This window comes from Pelodiscus sinensis, chromosome 1 (genome assembly GCF_049634645.1).
Source record: "Pelodiscus sinensis isolate JC-2024 chromosome 1, ASM4963464v1, whole genome shotgun sequence".
In the NCBI taxonomy this organism is placed as follows: domain Eukaryota; kingdom Metazoa; phylum Chordata; order Testudines; family Trionychidae; genus Pelodiscus; species Pelodiscus sinensis.
In genome coordinates, this window is record NC_134711.1 from 239,218,749 (window position 1) to 239,231,462 (window position 12,714).

Consider the following 12,714-nt stretch of genomic DNA (forward strand, 5'->3'; position numbering starts at 1 on the left):
GCTCTTATTTTAGCATTTGGCTTTCATCATATCATGCTACTTTCAGAAAAAGCCAAACCAACATGAAATTGTGACTTATACTATCCTTTTCCCTGTATAAAGATGAAATATTAAAGTCACAGGCTAGCAAATGCAAAATTTATTTCAACTGTACATAACAGATGTCCTTTTTTATAAAACAAAACACTTAATTGCTATATGCAACCACAAACAATATTCGGCATACTGTACAATACAATGCAACATTTAGATATACATCCAGTTTGTATTTTCAAAAATCAGTCACCTTCTAAAGATGGCTTTTCCCATTCACAAATGAAATGCACAATATATAGATTTGTCAATGTTTTACGTCACTATATACACATTACTGTGTTTTGGCAAGATTATGCAAAAAACACAATATAGCTTGGTGTCAATTTATGTTAAATACTAATTTAATGGAAACACCATTTAAGCCACATGAAAAGGAGTTGATAATGGCTTAAACCTACCTTCTAAATCTGATTCTGCATTCTTTCAGTATAATACGAACTGTACACACATATTTTACAGAATTGCATAAACATAAGATACTATTATTAGCATGACTAAAGTTCCACAAAAATAGAAACACTGAACCTTTGGACTGAATACCACCATTTTCACACTGGTATATTTTAAGCTTGTTGTATTAATACTTTTAATTAGCTGACAATAGTTAATGATCTGGAACATAAAAATGCAGATGATTTTTAATTCTGCAGTGATGTTGGCACTGAAGATCATTATTATAAAATAACATTATTCTGATGACAGTTTGTGATTTAACTGCTACAATAATGAATGGTGGTAAACTGTCAAAGCTTTGGTGCATAGAAAGTCAATAAAATCTTCAGATCTGGGTAACAAAAACATTGTTTTGTATTATAAAGGAAAGTTTAAGTGCAGCAACTATTTCAAAAACTCATTTATAGTACATAATATATGTAACATGGTAGTATTATGTAAATGAAAAGGAATTTAATCAATGCAGAAAACATCAATATTATTCCACCAGAACACTGTTTGTCCAAAAAAAAAAAAAATCAGGGAAAAATTATCCATGCTTTCAGCAATATTAAAGTAAGTGAATCCTTTGTGCGACTTTTAAAATAAAAATTAAAGCTAAGTGATTTATAGATGTATCTGATACAGCATGAAGTACATACACCATATATTTGTCCCCTTAGCTATTTTTCCTAGTTAAAATTAGGTACAGTGCATACACGTACCTAGTTGTCACAAAGGGTCAATAAAATGACCAGTACAATAATAAACCCCTGAAATATCTCTCTCATAAGCATTTCAATTTCAAATATAACAGTGGTAGAGTATCAAGTAGGTTATCAAACACTTAAAACTGACAGTGAAGCTTTGGATATGAACTGCTTCTAACACAAGCTTATCTATTTTGACATCCTTGTAGGATTGGTCATATGAAACCACTGGTTCTTGCTTAGATCACCTGTAGATATTTACTATTAGCTTAGAACTTGTAAAAAGTGTAATCAAATTCCCAGGCCACAACGATTGTGCCAATATTAATTTGGTCATATAGTGATGTCAGAACACTGAGCACTGTACATGTCTTAAGAAAAAAATGCAGCATCCTGGAGTCTTAAGGAAAGTGAAAAATGTTATCCCTCTCTTAGAATGCTGCCATTTATGCTAATGTTAATAAAGGATTAGAATACAGAATAGTTCCATTTCAATTCCAATGATGTTATTCATAATACAGATCACAGCTTTTCCCCCAGCAATATCCCAGGTGCAGAATATATAACTGAATATGTAATCCATCATATTCAATTCTGTGCAAAGCAAAAATTACTGTGAATGATGAGTCGGTTGCTGAAAACCAATGTTCTTATGAGAGCAATTACAAAACATAATAAATACATGTCTCAGATGCATTCAAACTATGAAAACCAAAGCCAAGCAGTCTACTTTACAGAACTTCGTACATCTTCATTTAGAGCACAGTTATACCTATGGTTCCAGATGCTGAACACATAAGTTTTCATAATGGGAACCTTCAGGGATGCTCATTTTCTCATTGAATTTTGTTGTTTTCATAAAGAATGATCAATGATTTGTTGATAATTGTGCATTCTACTAGGCAGGTCAGCATTTAAAACCTGGAGCCTTTTACACAGTTGCGTACAGTACAGCGAGTGTATGACTATTGGTCAAGTGAAACTATCAAAACACTGTGTTTAACAACACAGATTTCCAAGTCTTTAAGACAACTATACTTAACTTGTGAAAAATGTAAGTCTCTTCATACACGTTTAAACAATGAAAAAAAGACAGCAATATAAACATTTTCATGGGTTTCCAAACGCTCCATCATACACATTGCCCAGGATAGGAGTATCTGAATGATTTTACAGTTCTTGTACTGCATATTTTAAAAATTTCTCTTGTTCTCCCTGCTTTATACCTTGTGTTTATAATACATAGAAAATTAGACCACTCTAAGGTTAAAGTGGTTCCATATTGCTGGCACTTAGCTCGCAAACCAGTATGGTTTCAGTACAAAATACAAAAACGCGCTGTATCGGGGGCAGAGGGGTAGAGAAGAACTGTGGCTACACTGGCCAAGTCAAAAAACAAACTATTCCGAGCTATAAATCAACAGCTGTCACTTTTAAAAAACCTTATAATATCCTTCGCAGGATATACACACTCAATTTAGAATGACTTAGTTGTATGTGCATTAACTTGGCAACAGAGCCTCCCACGAGGTACAATTGAAATATCAGAAACTTTCAAAAGTTGTTAAAATATCACATTGAAGAGACAAGGAACAGCAAGAAAACATCTAAGAAAAGCAGGCTGTGATACAACAAGCATTTGTTAAGAAAAGCTCAGAAGTGCATTAGTTCTGGTGAGAGATATATGAGCAACAGCTCTTACGAGATGTAGACCCCATTCTGTAACTATGGGCTGTCCATATACTGTCATAGTCAGAGTCTTCTGAGAGGTCTGAAGGCTCCAAACGAGAAAGGCTACTGCGACGACCCAAGGAGTCTAGACTTGATTGGTCATCATCAGCCAAGACGTGATTATGCATCAGATCAGTGCCTTGCCATGCTAAGGATGTACGGGTGAAATGAAATGGTGGATGTGGACACGCAGAGGTGGGATGAGGAGGGGAACGTAAGGAATAGCCACAACCAAAACACATGAAAACGAAAGCAAAAGGTGATGGGAAGAGAAGGAAAAGAGAAAATATTGTTAAAAAGGCAGCAAAGCTTTCTTATTCTTATTTTTGGTGGATTTGATGTAAAAATTACATTTGGCATGTAATAACTTTGAACCGTCTCAATCTAATTTTTTAATTTTAATTGAGCAGTTTTATTTAAAAATACATGTCCTAATTTGAGTATGCCTGAGATTTTATGACTATTATTATCATTATCAAAAGGGCAGTCAACACTAGTTAACAGAGAAATCTGAAAGGGGAGGAACATTATATTAGCCCACAATTACAACTTTGCTGTAACAAATCAACTGGAAAGCTTTTTATAAAACGCCAAATTGATAGGGCTAATAAAATGTTTCAAGCCACAGTAATTATCTCAAATCAACTGCAAAATATTTTAAAATGTTTTAGACCTTGTGTGCTACTTCCAGTTACCTCCTTCCAAAACTAGCTAGCCAGAGTAGTCATTGTCATGATTGTGTCTAAGCTTGCTTCTCAATACAGTCACTATAAAATTTCTATTAGGATGCCGGGGGGGGGGGGGGGGGGGTTTCTTATGAAAGGTAAAAGCCTGAAAATATTTGGAAACTGAAAACTGTAGGTGGCCATATTGTGAGCTACTGCGTTACTAATGATGTTAAACCCTTATCTAGAGAACTAACTTATTTTTCTGAGTGACGGATGGAATGCATAGCAAAAGACAAGATTTATAAGAAAGGAAAGCCCCACCCTTCTTTCCATTTCTATTGCCCCGTCATCTCTCCAGATTTTTTTAAAAACTGCTTTTTCTACAAGTAGTAACAAAAGGTTGCTGTCTTACCTCTGATGCCACTGCCTTCCAATCCACTGGTGCCCTACCCGTGCTGCATTTGCATTCCCAAAAGCAGCACCTCCTGGATGCCAAACAGAAGGTGCTGCTAGCAGAATTGCCAAATCAGCGCAGTGAGGGACAGGCGGAATGTGAACACAGAGGTAAGAAAGGGGTATAAAAAGAATGAGACATTTTTACTCAAGTGGTAATTTTTGAAATGCATTGTTACGCTTACAGAAGCAATCCCAACACCAAATGGAGAAGATTTTCTATTTGTGACAAAAAGCTAGACATGGAATGGTAGAAAACCTAAATTTGTAATGCTAATACCACCCTTTACAAGAGAAGAGGCCGTGCATGTCACTGATACTTCAGTTGTTTCTTAGTGTGGTTAAATGCAAATAAAAGCTGTTGATTTTTGATGTATGCAATGATATTTACTGCACTATGTATATTCCTTAAATATACATAGAAAGGGAAAAATAGAGGGGGAAAAAGCAAAAATATACTTTGCACCAGTTGCATGTGTTTTTGAGTACCCACACAACTTCAGAATTAAAAATTAAATGTTTCACAAACCATTTCTTGTCAGTTTATCTTTGAAAAATGATTAACATCAACTGAGCACAGTTGTGACATTTAAAATAGTATAATTTAATTTAGCTGTATTTTTTTCCATTGTTTATTTTTAGTATTTTAAACAGTAAACTTGTTTCTTTCATTTTTACCAGGTAAGCCACATTAAAACAGAATGATCATAGATTTAAAAACAAATTTGTGGTGACTAAAACATGTCCAAAACAGGGAAAAGCTAATAAATTACTTCATTTTATCACCTTGAAGACTGAGAATTTGATAAAATGGATCACAAAGACAGACCGGTAGCGTCCCTTTTCATACACATTTTAAGCTTGAAACAATGTAAATGAAAATAAAAAAACAAACAAATAATGTTGCCATAAGCTCTTCATTCACATGAAGAGCCAAATTTCAAAATAAAGTATACCTGCATGCAAAGCAGGATTTTTCAAGGTGATGAGAAGGCAGGCAACTTCACATTAAAAAAATTTGTGCACTAAATTTCCAGTCTTATTTTGTGACTTCCCAATTTCCAGTCAAAAATGCTTTTGCTTGGAAATGAAGTATGCACACAAAAAAACTGTGTTGGAAATAACACTGACAAATATTTGTCAATTTACACTGTTTTAATTTCTAATGAATTATTTACAATGTCCACACTAATAATAATATCTGACAACAATAAAAACACTATCTCAGAATCATTTTACAGCATGCTGCAGAGATATAATTCCTAAACTTAGGTTTATATACAATGGCAGAACTGTGCAGCAAATTGGAGCAAAATGAACAGCATGCTCTCCTACCTTACATAAACATGCATGCTGGTGGATTCCCCTGCTATGTTGAGTGTTTTACTTACAACACAAAGGGCCTCCATAGCTCCTGTCTTGTTACAGATTAAGTGAGGGTGTGCAGCTGAACATATATTTGAAAAACTTGAGAATGGCAACCTTACCCAATGCAGAGATCTAAGAAAACTAACAAGTGTTCCCTGAAATTATTGTAAGAGAGAATTTAAAAACAGTAATAATAATCTAGTGGTAAGGAAAACTTTATGCCGCATTTACCCTCCAACAGTAGGAGTGAAGGTTTCTCAGAAGCTTTTGAGCAGAACATGTATACCCGTGGTCCCCAACACGGTGCCCGCGGGCGCCATGGCGCCCGCGGGGGCATTTGTTGGCACCCGCCAAGTGCTCAGGGCTGGCCTGGTCCTGGGCACGTGGCGCATGCGCGGTGCCGGATCTGGCCCCAGGTGCGTAGCGCACGGTGAGCACCGGCCCCCGGGGCGCTGCGGATTGACCTCCCGCGACGCATGGGGGGGGGGGGGAGAGCGCCAGCACCGGCCCCGGGCGCGTGGCGCTTGGGGGAGGGGGGGAGAGAGCGCCAGCGCCGGCCCCAGGCGCGCGGCGCTTGGGGGAGGGGGGGGAGAGAGCGCCAGCGCCGGCCCCAGGCGCGCGGTGCTTGAGGGGAGAGCGCCGGCCCCCGGAATGCGGCTATGGGGGGGCCTCGCCCCGCCCCCCCCCCAGGCGCCCGGCGGGCGAACGGCCACGCCCCCTGGCGCCCAGCAACCCCAAATGGTTGGGGACCACTGATGTACACTATTGAACAGAACCCTCAAAGGCATAAAACAGATATAGCTCCAAAGCCTAACATTAATACTGCTCTTCCATTTACCTCTACACTTACCATTTTCTCTCTGAGAAAGTGTACTGCAAGTATCATTACATCCAGACACTTCCCATTTCTTGGCACGTGCTTGATAAAGATCCATACCATGGAAAATGTAGTCTCAAAACTGGACCTCAGGCAGGGCTTCTGATATGCTAGGTAGGACACCCAAGCACACCACTCTGAGACCAACTCCAAAGGCTGATTTTCTTAGTGTTGGGACCCACCACTGCAATAGCATTTTTGTTAATTATTTCTGCCTTTTCTAACTTACTTGAATTTAGCGTTTGGCGTGTTTTGGCACTTGTGCAGTATGCTTCAATCACCTTAAGAATCTGGGCATCTTCTTCCAATGCAGCTGTACCTGAAGTCAACAAAAAATAATTTTTTACCATGACTCTAGTTACTACACCAGTCATGTCATTGTAAAGTCATTTTAAGCCTAGAGGCAAATACCAGATGATTCAACTATGGTTTAGCTCAGTAATTCTATACATTACCATCCTGAACTTCCCTTCACAAGTTGTAGATGATACCTTAAATTATAAGAAGGGTGGTTATGCCCGTCTCATGCTGGTGTGAGTTTCAATGAGTGAAAAGCAGAGTTTCAAAAAACAAATATATACTCAAATATTTTAATGAAATGCATTGAAAAACACCTCAAAACTGGGCAATTAAGATAAAGAAGGTTTCTTGAATATTTCAAAACTGCCCCTTTCTATTTCTCTTAAAAAAAGATCTGTGTGGCATGTTTCGAAGAAGCACGTCTTCCCTCTTTGGTATTGAGCAAACAGCAGACACAAAGTATACCCAGTTATTAGTTGCACCTTAATACATATCACAGTTTAGAGAAACACAAGGGATTAATTTCTAGAAAATCAGAGCACACGTAGTTCAACCATTAAGTTTTTAATTGGGGTTCACAGGTAAAACATACATACAAATTTTCCATAGCAATACTATGAAAGGAAGTCTAGCAATCTGAAAATTGAACTCAGCATCACATTACAACTTATGCAGTTGTACAATTTCAGCCTTGTATCCACCAGAAAAATACCACTTACCATAAAAGCACTTTTGTGAAATTTGACAGCATTTCACAGCTATTTTCAGTGTTAAGTGATGCTTGTTAGATTTCTTAGCAGAGCTTAGGGAAGAGAAAACATTCCAGAGACAAAATTGGAAGACTATTTGCTTTGGAGATAATTAACAAAAATCCATGTGTTCCTCCTGGGTTTCAACAAGATTCTTTTATCAAAGTTGCTTCAGTTAACAATAGGGGGTGAAATCCTGACCTATTATGAGGTAAATGGGAGTTTTAGTCCTTATTTCAGCGAAGCCAGAATTTCACCCAGGTTCATTGGTTATTAAATTTTCATCCGTTTTTCCCCATCCCCAAAGCGCTTTATATACCACAGGCCTTGAAGATTTTCACTAAGGGCATCTGAAAGGTCTTTCAAAATCAGCAAGTGAGCACTGTCTTCTCTGAGCAGGTAAGACATCCAGAAATTCCCACTTTTACAACAACGCAGATACTCTACAGAATATCCACTAGTGGTGACTGTTTGCAAACATGACTAGGAAGAGTTCAGAGCAATTTGATAGTTTCCCAACAAAGTTTAGAAACACTTCCTACCTAATTCCAGAAGTGAGAAAAATCTCTCAGCAAAGCAATTCTTTAGGCGGGGTATAACACCATTTTACTGAATGCAGAGAAGGAGAACTACGAATGATGTAGGCATTACTTTCCTACATTAGAAGTGATTGGTTGACACAGCTCACGTATCTGATCGGTTTGTTGAAAGCACAATTAACACAGCAGGACAAAGACTACTAATGACTGAAACACTGGATAAAGGAAGATGAATATCCAGCAGCATCAGTGACGTCACTCAAGTAAGTACAAGTCTCTGCAAAAAATAAGTCATTAACTTTCCCTTTCAGCAGACAAAGCCATCCCTTACATCAAACATGCTGACAACTAAAATTTTAAAAAGTCTTTCAATTAAACAAATAAGTTCTATTTCATCTTTCTTTGAAGTTAAACAATAGCACTTATTAATATAAGATTTTTTTTATCATCTCTGAGCTTTCAGGGGTCTGGTTGCTATCTTGGAGAAGTGGAATGAAGCTGCAACTGCATGCTGGTGATACCTGAAGTTTCAGACAAATATTTGATTTGATCTGTTGTACTGGGACTGCACTGCAGCAATTTCTTTATTCCTTAGCTGACCTCCATCAGTTAGAGTCCAGCATTGCTTCTCCACATTGCTTCATTTCTATTCCTAATTCTAGCAGCTCTGATAGAATAAAACATTGATATTTCAGAAGTTCTTAAAATTAAAAGATGGTCAGATTAGAAGGGACTAGCAGTTCTAGACTATCCTTTCTTCCATATTTTGATACTTTATTTCTCACATTCTCCTAAAATAATTCAGTTTGTGATGTACTGCTTTTACATTCCATATAAGTGAAATACAAAGGCATTTTAAGATTATAGATCCATTTCCCTCTCCCATCAGCCCATCTGTTATCATCATACCTCTCACTTAAAAGGCAAAAGGCATAATAATGAAAAGGATGTTACAACTGTTTTTAATTATATAGGTGCATAAGCTACAACTAGTTCACTGTCTCAAACAATTAATACCCTAATTAATATTTTATTACTGGGAAGCATTGTTAATCTGTGCAATCTTTAATCTAAATATATAAAAAGTATACATTGTAAATTTAAAGAGCCACATGAGAAATGGTCTAATGTAATTATGTTGTATGTTTCCTTTAAATGGATTTAAAATAAAAATATTAGTTGCTTGGATAAAAAAGTCTTTGCCATTTTTTGATGCAACAATCACTTTAAAGAAAGTGCTTCAATTGCTCAGGAGAATCTGATGAAAAAAAATGTCCTTTGAATTCTCAGCTGTGATTGGGGAAGAGCAAGAGAATTAAAACAGCATCGACTTGTTTTGTACTATTGGGAAACTTTACTCTCTTTTGTTTTGAAGATTCTGAGAGGACAGTACATTTAAATAAAGAATGCCTCCAGATTCAAAGTCTTTGAAGATGCGAAGGGAATAAAGCAAATCTTGTTTTCACAATATCAAATAGAAAGTCTAAAGTATTAAGAGGAGTGAACTTGAGTGTCTGGTACGAAATGAGGATGTTGATATTATAGTCATCAGTGAAACTTGGTGGAATTATGATGATAATTAATGGGGACTGGTAATTTCAGGTGCAAATACATAGGAATAACTGAGTAGGTAACATTGAGGAGGTAGAGGGTAAAGACTGGCTCTGTGTGAAAGAAAGAGTCAAATATAATAAAAATCTACACAGTACAGAGAAAGAAAAAACTAATTAGCAGCTGCCATGTGCTGAGAAAACAGTTAAAAGACTGACTTCTCAGTTTAGAAAAGAAATAACTAAGGGGGGAAGAAGATAAAGGTCTATAAAATCTTGAATACTGTGGACACACCTCACATAAGAGCCAAGAATCACCCAATGAACAGGCTGCAGGTTTAAAGCAAACACAAAGTAGTACTTCTTCACACCATACTAAGTCACTTGTTGCCAAGGCCAAATATATAGCTGGGTTCAAAAAAAGAACTGATTAAGTTCATGTAGGACAGGTCCATTAATGGCGATTAATCAAGACTGATGGTCCCTAAACCCCTGGCTCCCAGAAGCTGATGACAGCGGATGGATCATTCAATAAATGCCCTGTTCGCTTTGTTCTCTCTGAAGCACCTGGAACAGGTACTGTTAGAAGACAGGACCTACAATTCCCTATTAAGCTGCATGGCCACGCAGCCTCCCATTAAGCCTTGCGCAGGGGATAAGGGCTGCAATGGGCAGAGACGTCTCTTCCCAAGCCTTCAAACTGTCATGGCTGGTGTGGAGGTGCCTCTCCCTGCTGGCCCCTGTAAGGAGCTCCTGCAGGTGGAGGAGAAGGTACCTTCCCACTGGTCCCGTCATGGAAACAACCAGGGCAGTAGGTCCAGCTCCTAGCAGGGGGACCAAGGGACTACAGGCAGTGTGGAACCTCACCCTCCACCCATCAAGAGCTGGAACTGCTGGCTGCTTCTGGGGCGCAACGTGGTGTCTCAGGACAGGTAGGCAACCTGCCTACCTTAGGACTACTGACAAGGAACAACCCAGGTAAGCCTGAGTCCCAACCGCCTACCTAGCCTGAGCCTCCACAAACCAGAGCCACTTCCTGCACCCCAAACCACTCATCCTGGCCCCATCCCAAACACCACACCTCTAATCCAGAGCCGGTAGCCCCCTCTTGCATCCCAAGCCCCACCATCACCAGGCTCACTCAAGAATCCTCACCCTTCCTATATTTCAAATCCCTCTGCCCCACCCACCTAACCTGAAACCCCCTCCTGAACCCCAAGCTCCTCATACCTGAACCCTGTGTCCCATCCATGAGCCCCCTCCCAAATTCAGAACCCCTTGGCCCCACTCCTGCCATACAAATTTTGTTACGTGCCACAACATGAAGATGATGTGTACTTGTCATATTAGTAACAAATAGCCCAAGGTTTATAGCTCAGCTGTTTCATGCAAGTGAACTTGTTATGGACAAGTCAGCTACTCACACGCTACTCAAATCGTTTCCATCAGCATTATGTGTAAACAAAATATCATAGGTTCCTGCCGAAGAAAATCTACAGCACATCCTAGGGAAACAGAAAGCCCCCACTCTAAATCAGCAAGTGGTTTAATGGAAAAAATTCCTTCTCAACTGAAAGTATGGTGATACTTCATGACACTACTGACTCTGTCCTTCACAAATTCCAGAAACTCTAGACAAACAAGTCTCTGCTCTAAGAAGCCCACAATTTTAAGGTCATGGAAGCAGACAAAAACTGAAAAATGTGAATGTGGTTATGAGTATATGAATTAGATCAATTAATTATTTTAAGCACTACACAGTCCCGTTACTGCAAAATGAACTTGTCCAGTCGCACATGTGAATTGAGATATATTATTAAACACTACAGAGCCAAAACTAAACTGATGTTAAGACAGTAGAATAAAGACTTTTTTTCCTGGATAACTCCACTATTTACACGTGTCTTTTCTTTCATCCTTTCTACTCCCCCATGTTTCTATTCTACTGCCAATGGTCCCCCTATACTTGCTTAACCTTTTGTCCTTTAGGGTATTTTTTTTCCAATCTATAAACGCATCTTGTTCCTTGGAAACTTCTCTAGCTTTCTCTTATCGCCTATGAAACATCTGTCCCAAAATAAACAACATATAGACAATAGTTCTATGGATATACCAGTAAAAATAAATGACCTACTCTGAAAGATATTAGTACCAATATTTAGAGGTATCTTCTTTTAAATCCCAAACCCACTGAGAACTTTGAAAACAATCAATTAGATCTATATTCTTAACTATATCTTGAGATGGTAGGATACCATTTTTAAAATCTAAAATTGCTCTTCACAAACCTGAAGTTTGCGTATTCAGATTTATAATACTTTCTTTCACTTCAAAGAGGTAGTTACAATACAAATAACCAGGGTATGTCTACACTACCCCACTAGTTCGAACTAGCGGGGTAATGTAGGCATACCGCACTTGCAAATGAAGCCCGGGATTTGAATTTCCCGGGCTTCATTTGCATAAGCGGGGAGCCGCCATTTTTAAAACCCCGCTGGTTCGAACCCCGTGCAGCGAACTAGGTAGTTCCTATTCCGAACTACCGGTACACCTCGTTCCCGGGCTTCATTTGCAAGTGCGGTATGCCTACATTACCCTCCTAGTTCGAACTAGCAGGGTAGTGTAGACATACCCCCAGAGAGTTAAGAAATGAAGTTCTACTATATTAAGATCATTCCAGGAAAAGTCTCCTTCCTCCCTCCCTTCCCATCCCGCCCCGCTAATTAGCATAAACAGCAAACTGGAAGTGTTGATACTCAGAGAAAGTTGAAAATGACATTTTTAATTAAAGTTAAATTGTGTTTAATCAGCTAATTGAGTAGTGGATGGAATTTCCATTGATTACTCAATTAGTAGGTAAGGGGGAAGACTGCAGAGCCCAAGTGGGGTTAGCTCCCAGCCCCAGGAGCTAACTCCGGTGTGGCTCTCTCTTTTAAATGTAGTAGGAGCCACCCTGCTCTTATTCTATTTAAAACATAGGGGTACAGCATCTGGGACTGGGCACGAACTGGGACAGGTAAGTCTCAGCTCATGCCCGGTCCCCTGGTGCGCCTCTGCCTCCCCTGCCCCCCTGCGGAGACAGTGCTGGGAGGGGAGGAAATGGCTTTTAAGATGACTCCCCCCAGCACTGGCTCCTGCTCCTCCCCCTTGGAGAAGGGACCAGTTGAGAAGTGACTACTACTTAATAAGCCCAGGCTTATTGGGGAGTCTACTACTCAAATTAGTTGCTTACATCCCTACT

The 12,714-nt window shown here is 38.9% G+C and overlaps 1 protein-coding gene across 7 annotated transcripts in view; it reads right to left on the bottom strand.

Moving 5' to 3' along the window:
- Positions 1-12,714, bottom strand: part of ARHGEF7 (Rho guanine nucleotide exchange factor 7) — a 195,748-nt gene that overhangs the window by 14,579 nt on the left and 168,455 nt on the right. For 5 of the 7 annotated variants that reach the window (XM_075918554.1, XM_075918578.1, XM_075918640.1 and 2 more), the window contains one exon: positions 6,565-6,654. In XM_075918554.1, the coding sequence (XP_075774669.1) occupies positions 6,565-6,654 (90 nt within the window). Of the gene's footprint in view, positions 1-2,940; positions 3,118-6,564; positions 6,655-12,714 lie in introns of all 7 variants that reach the window. The other 2 variants (XM_075918736.1, XM_025179424.2) reach the window with 1 other exon arrangement.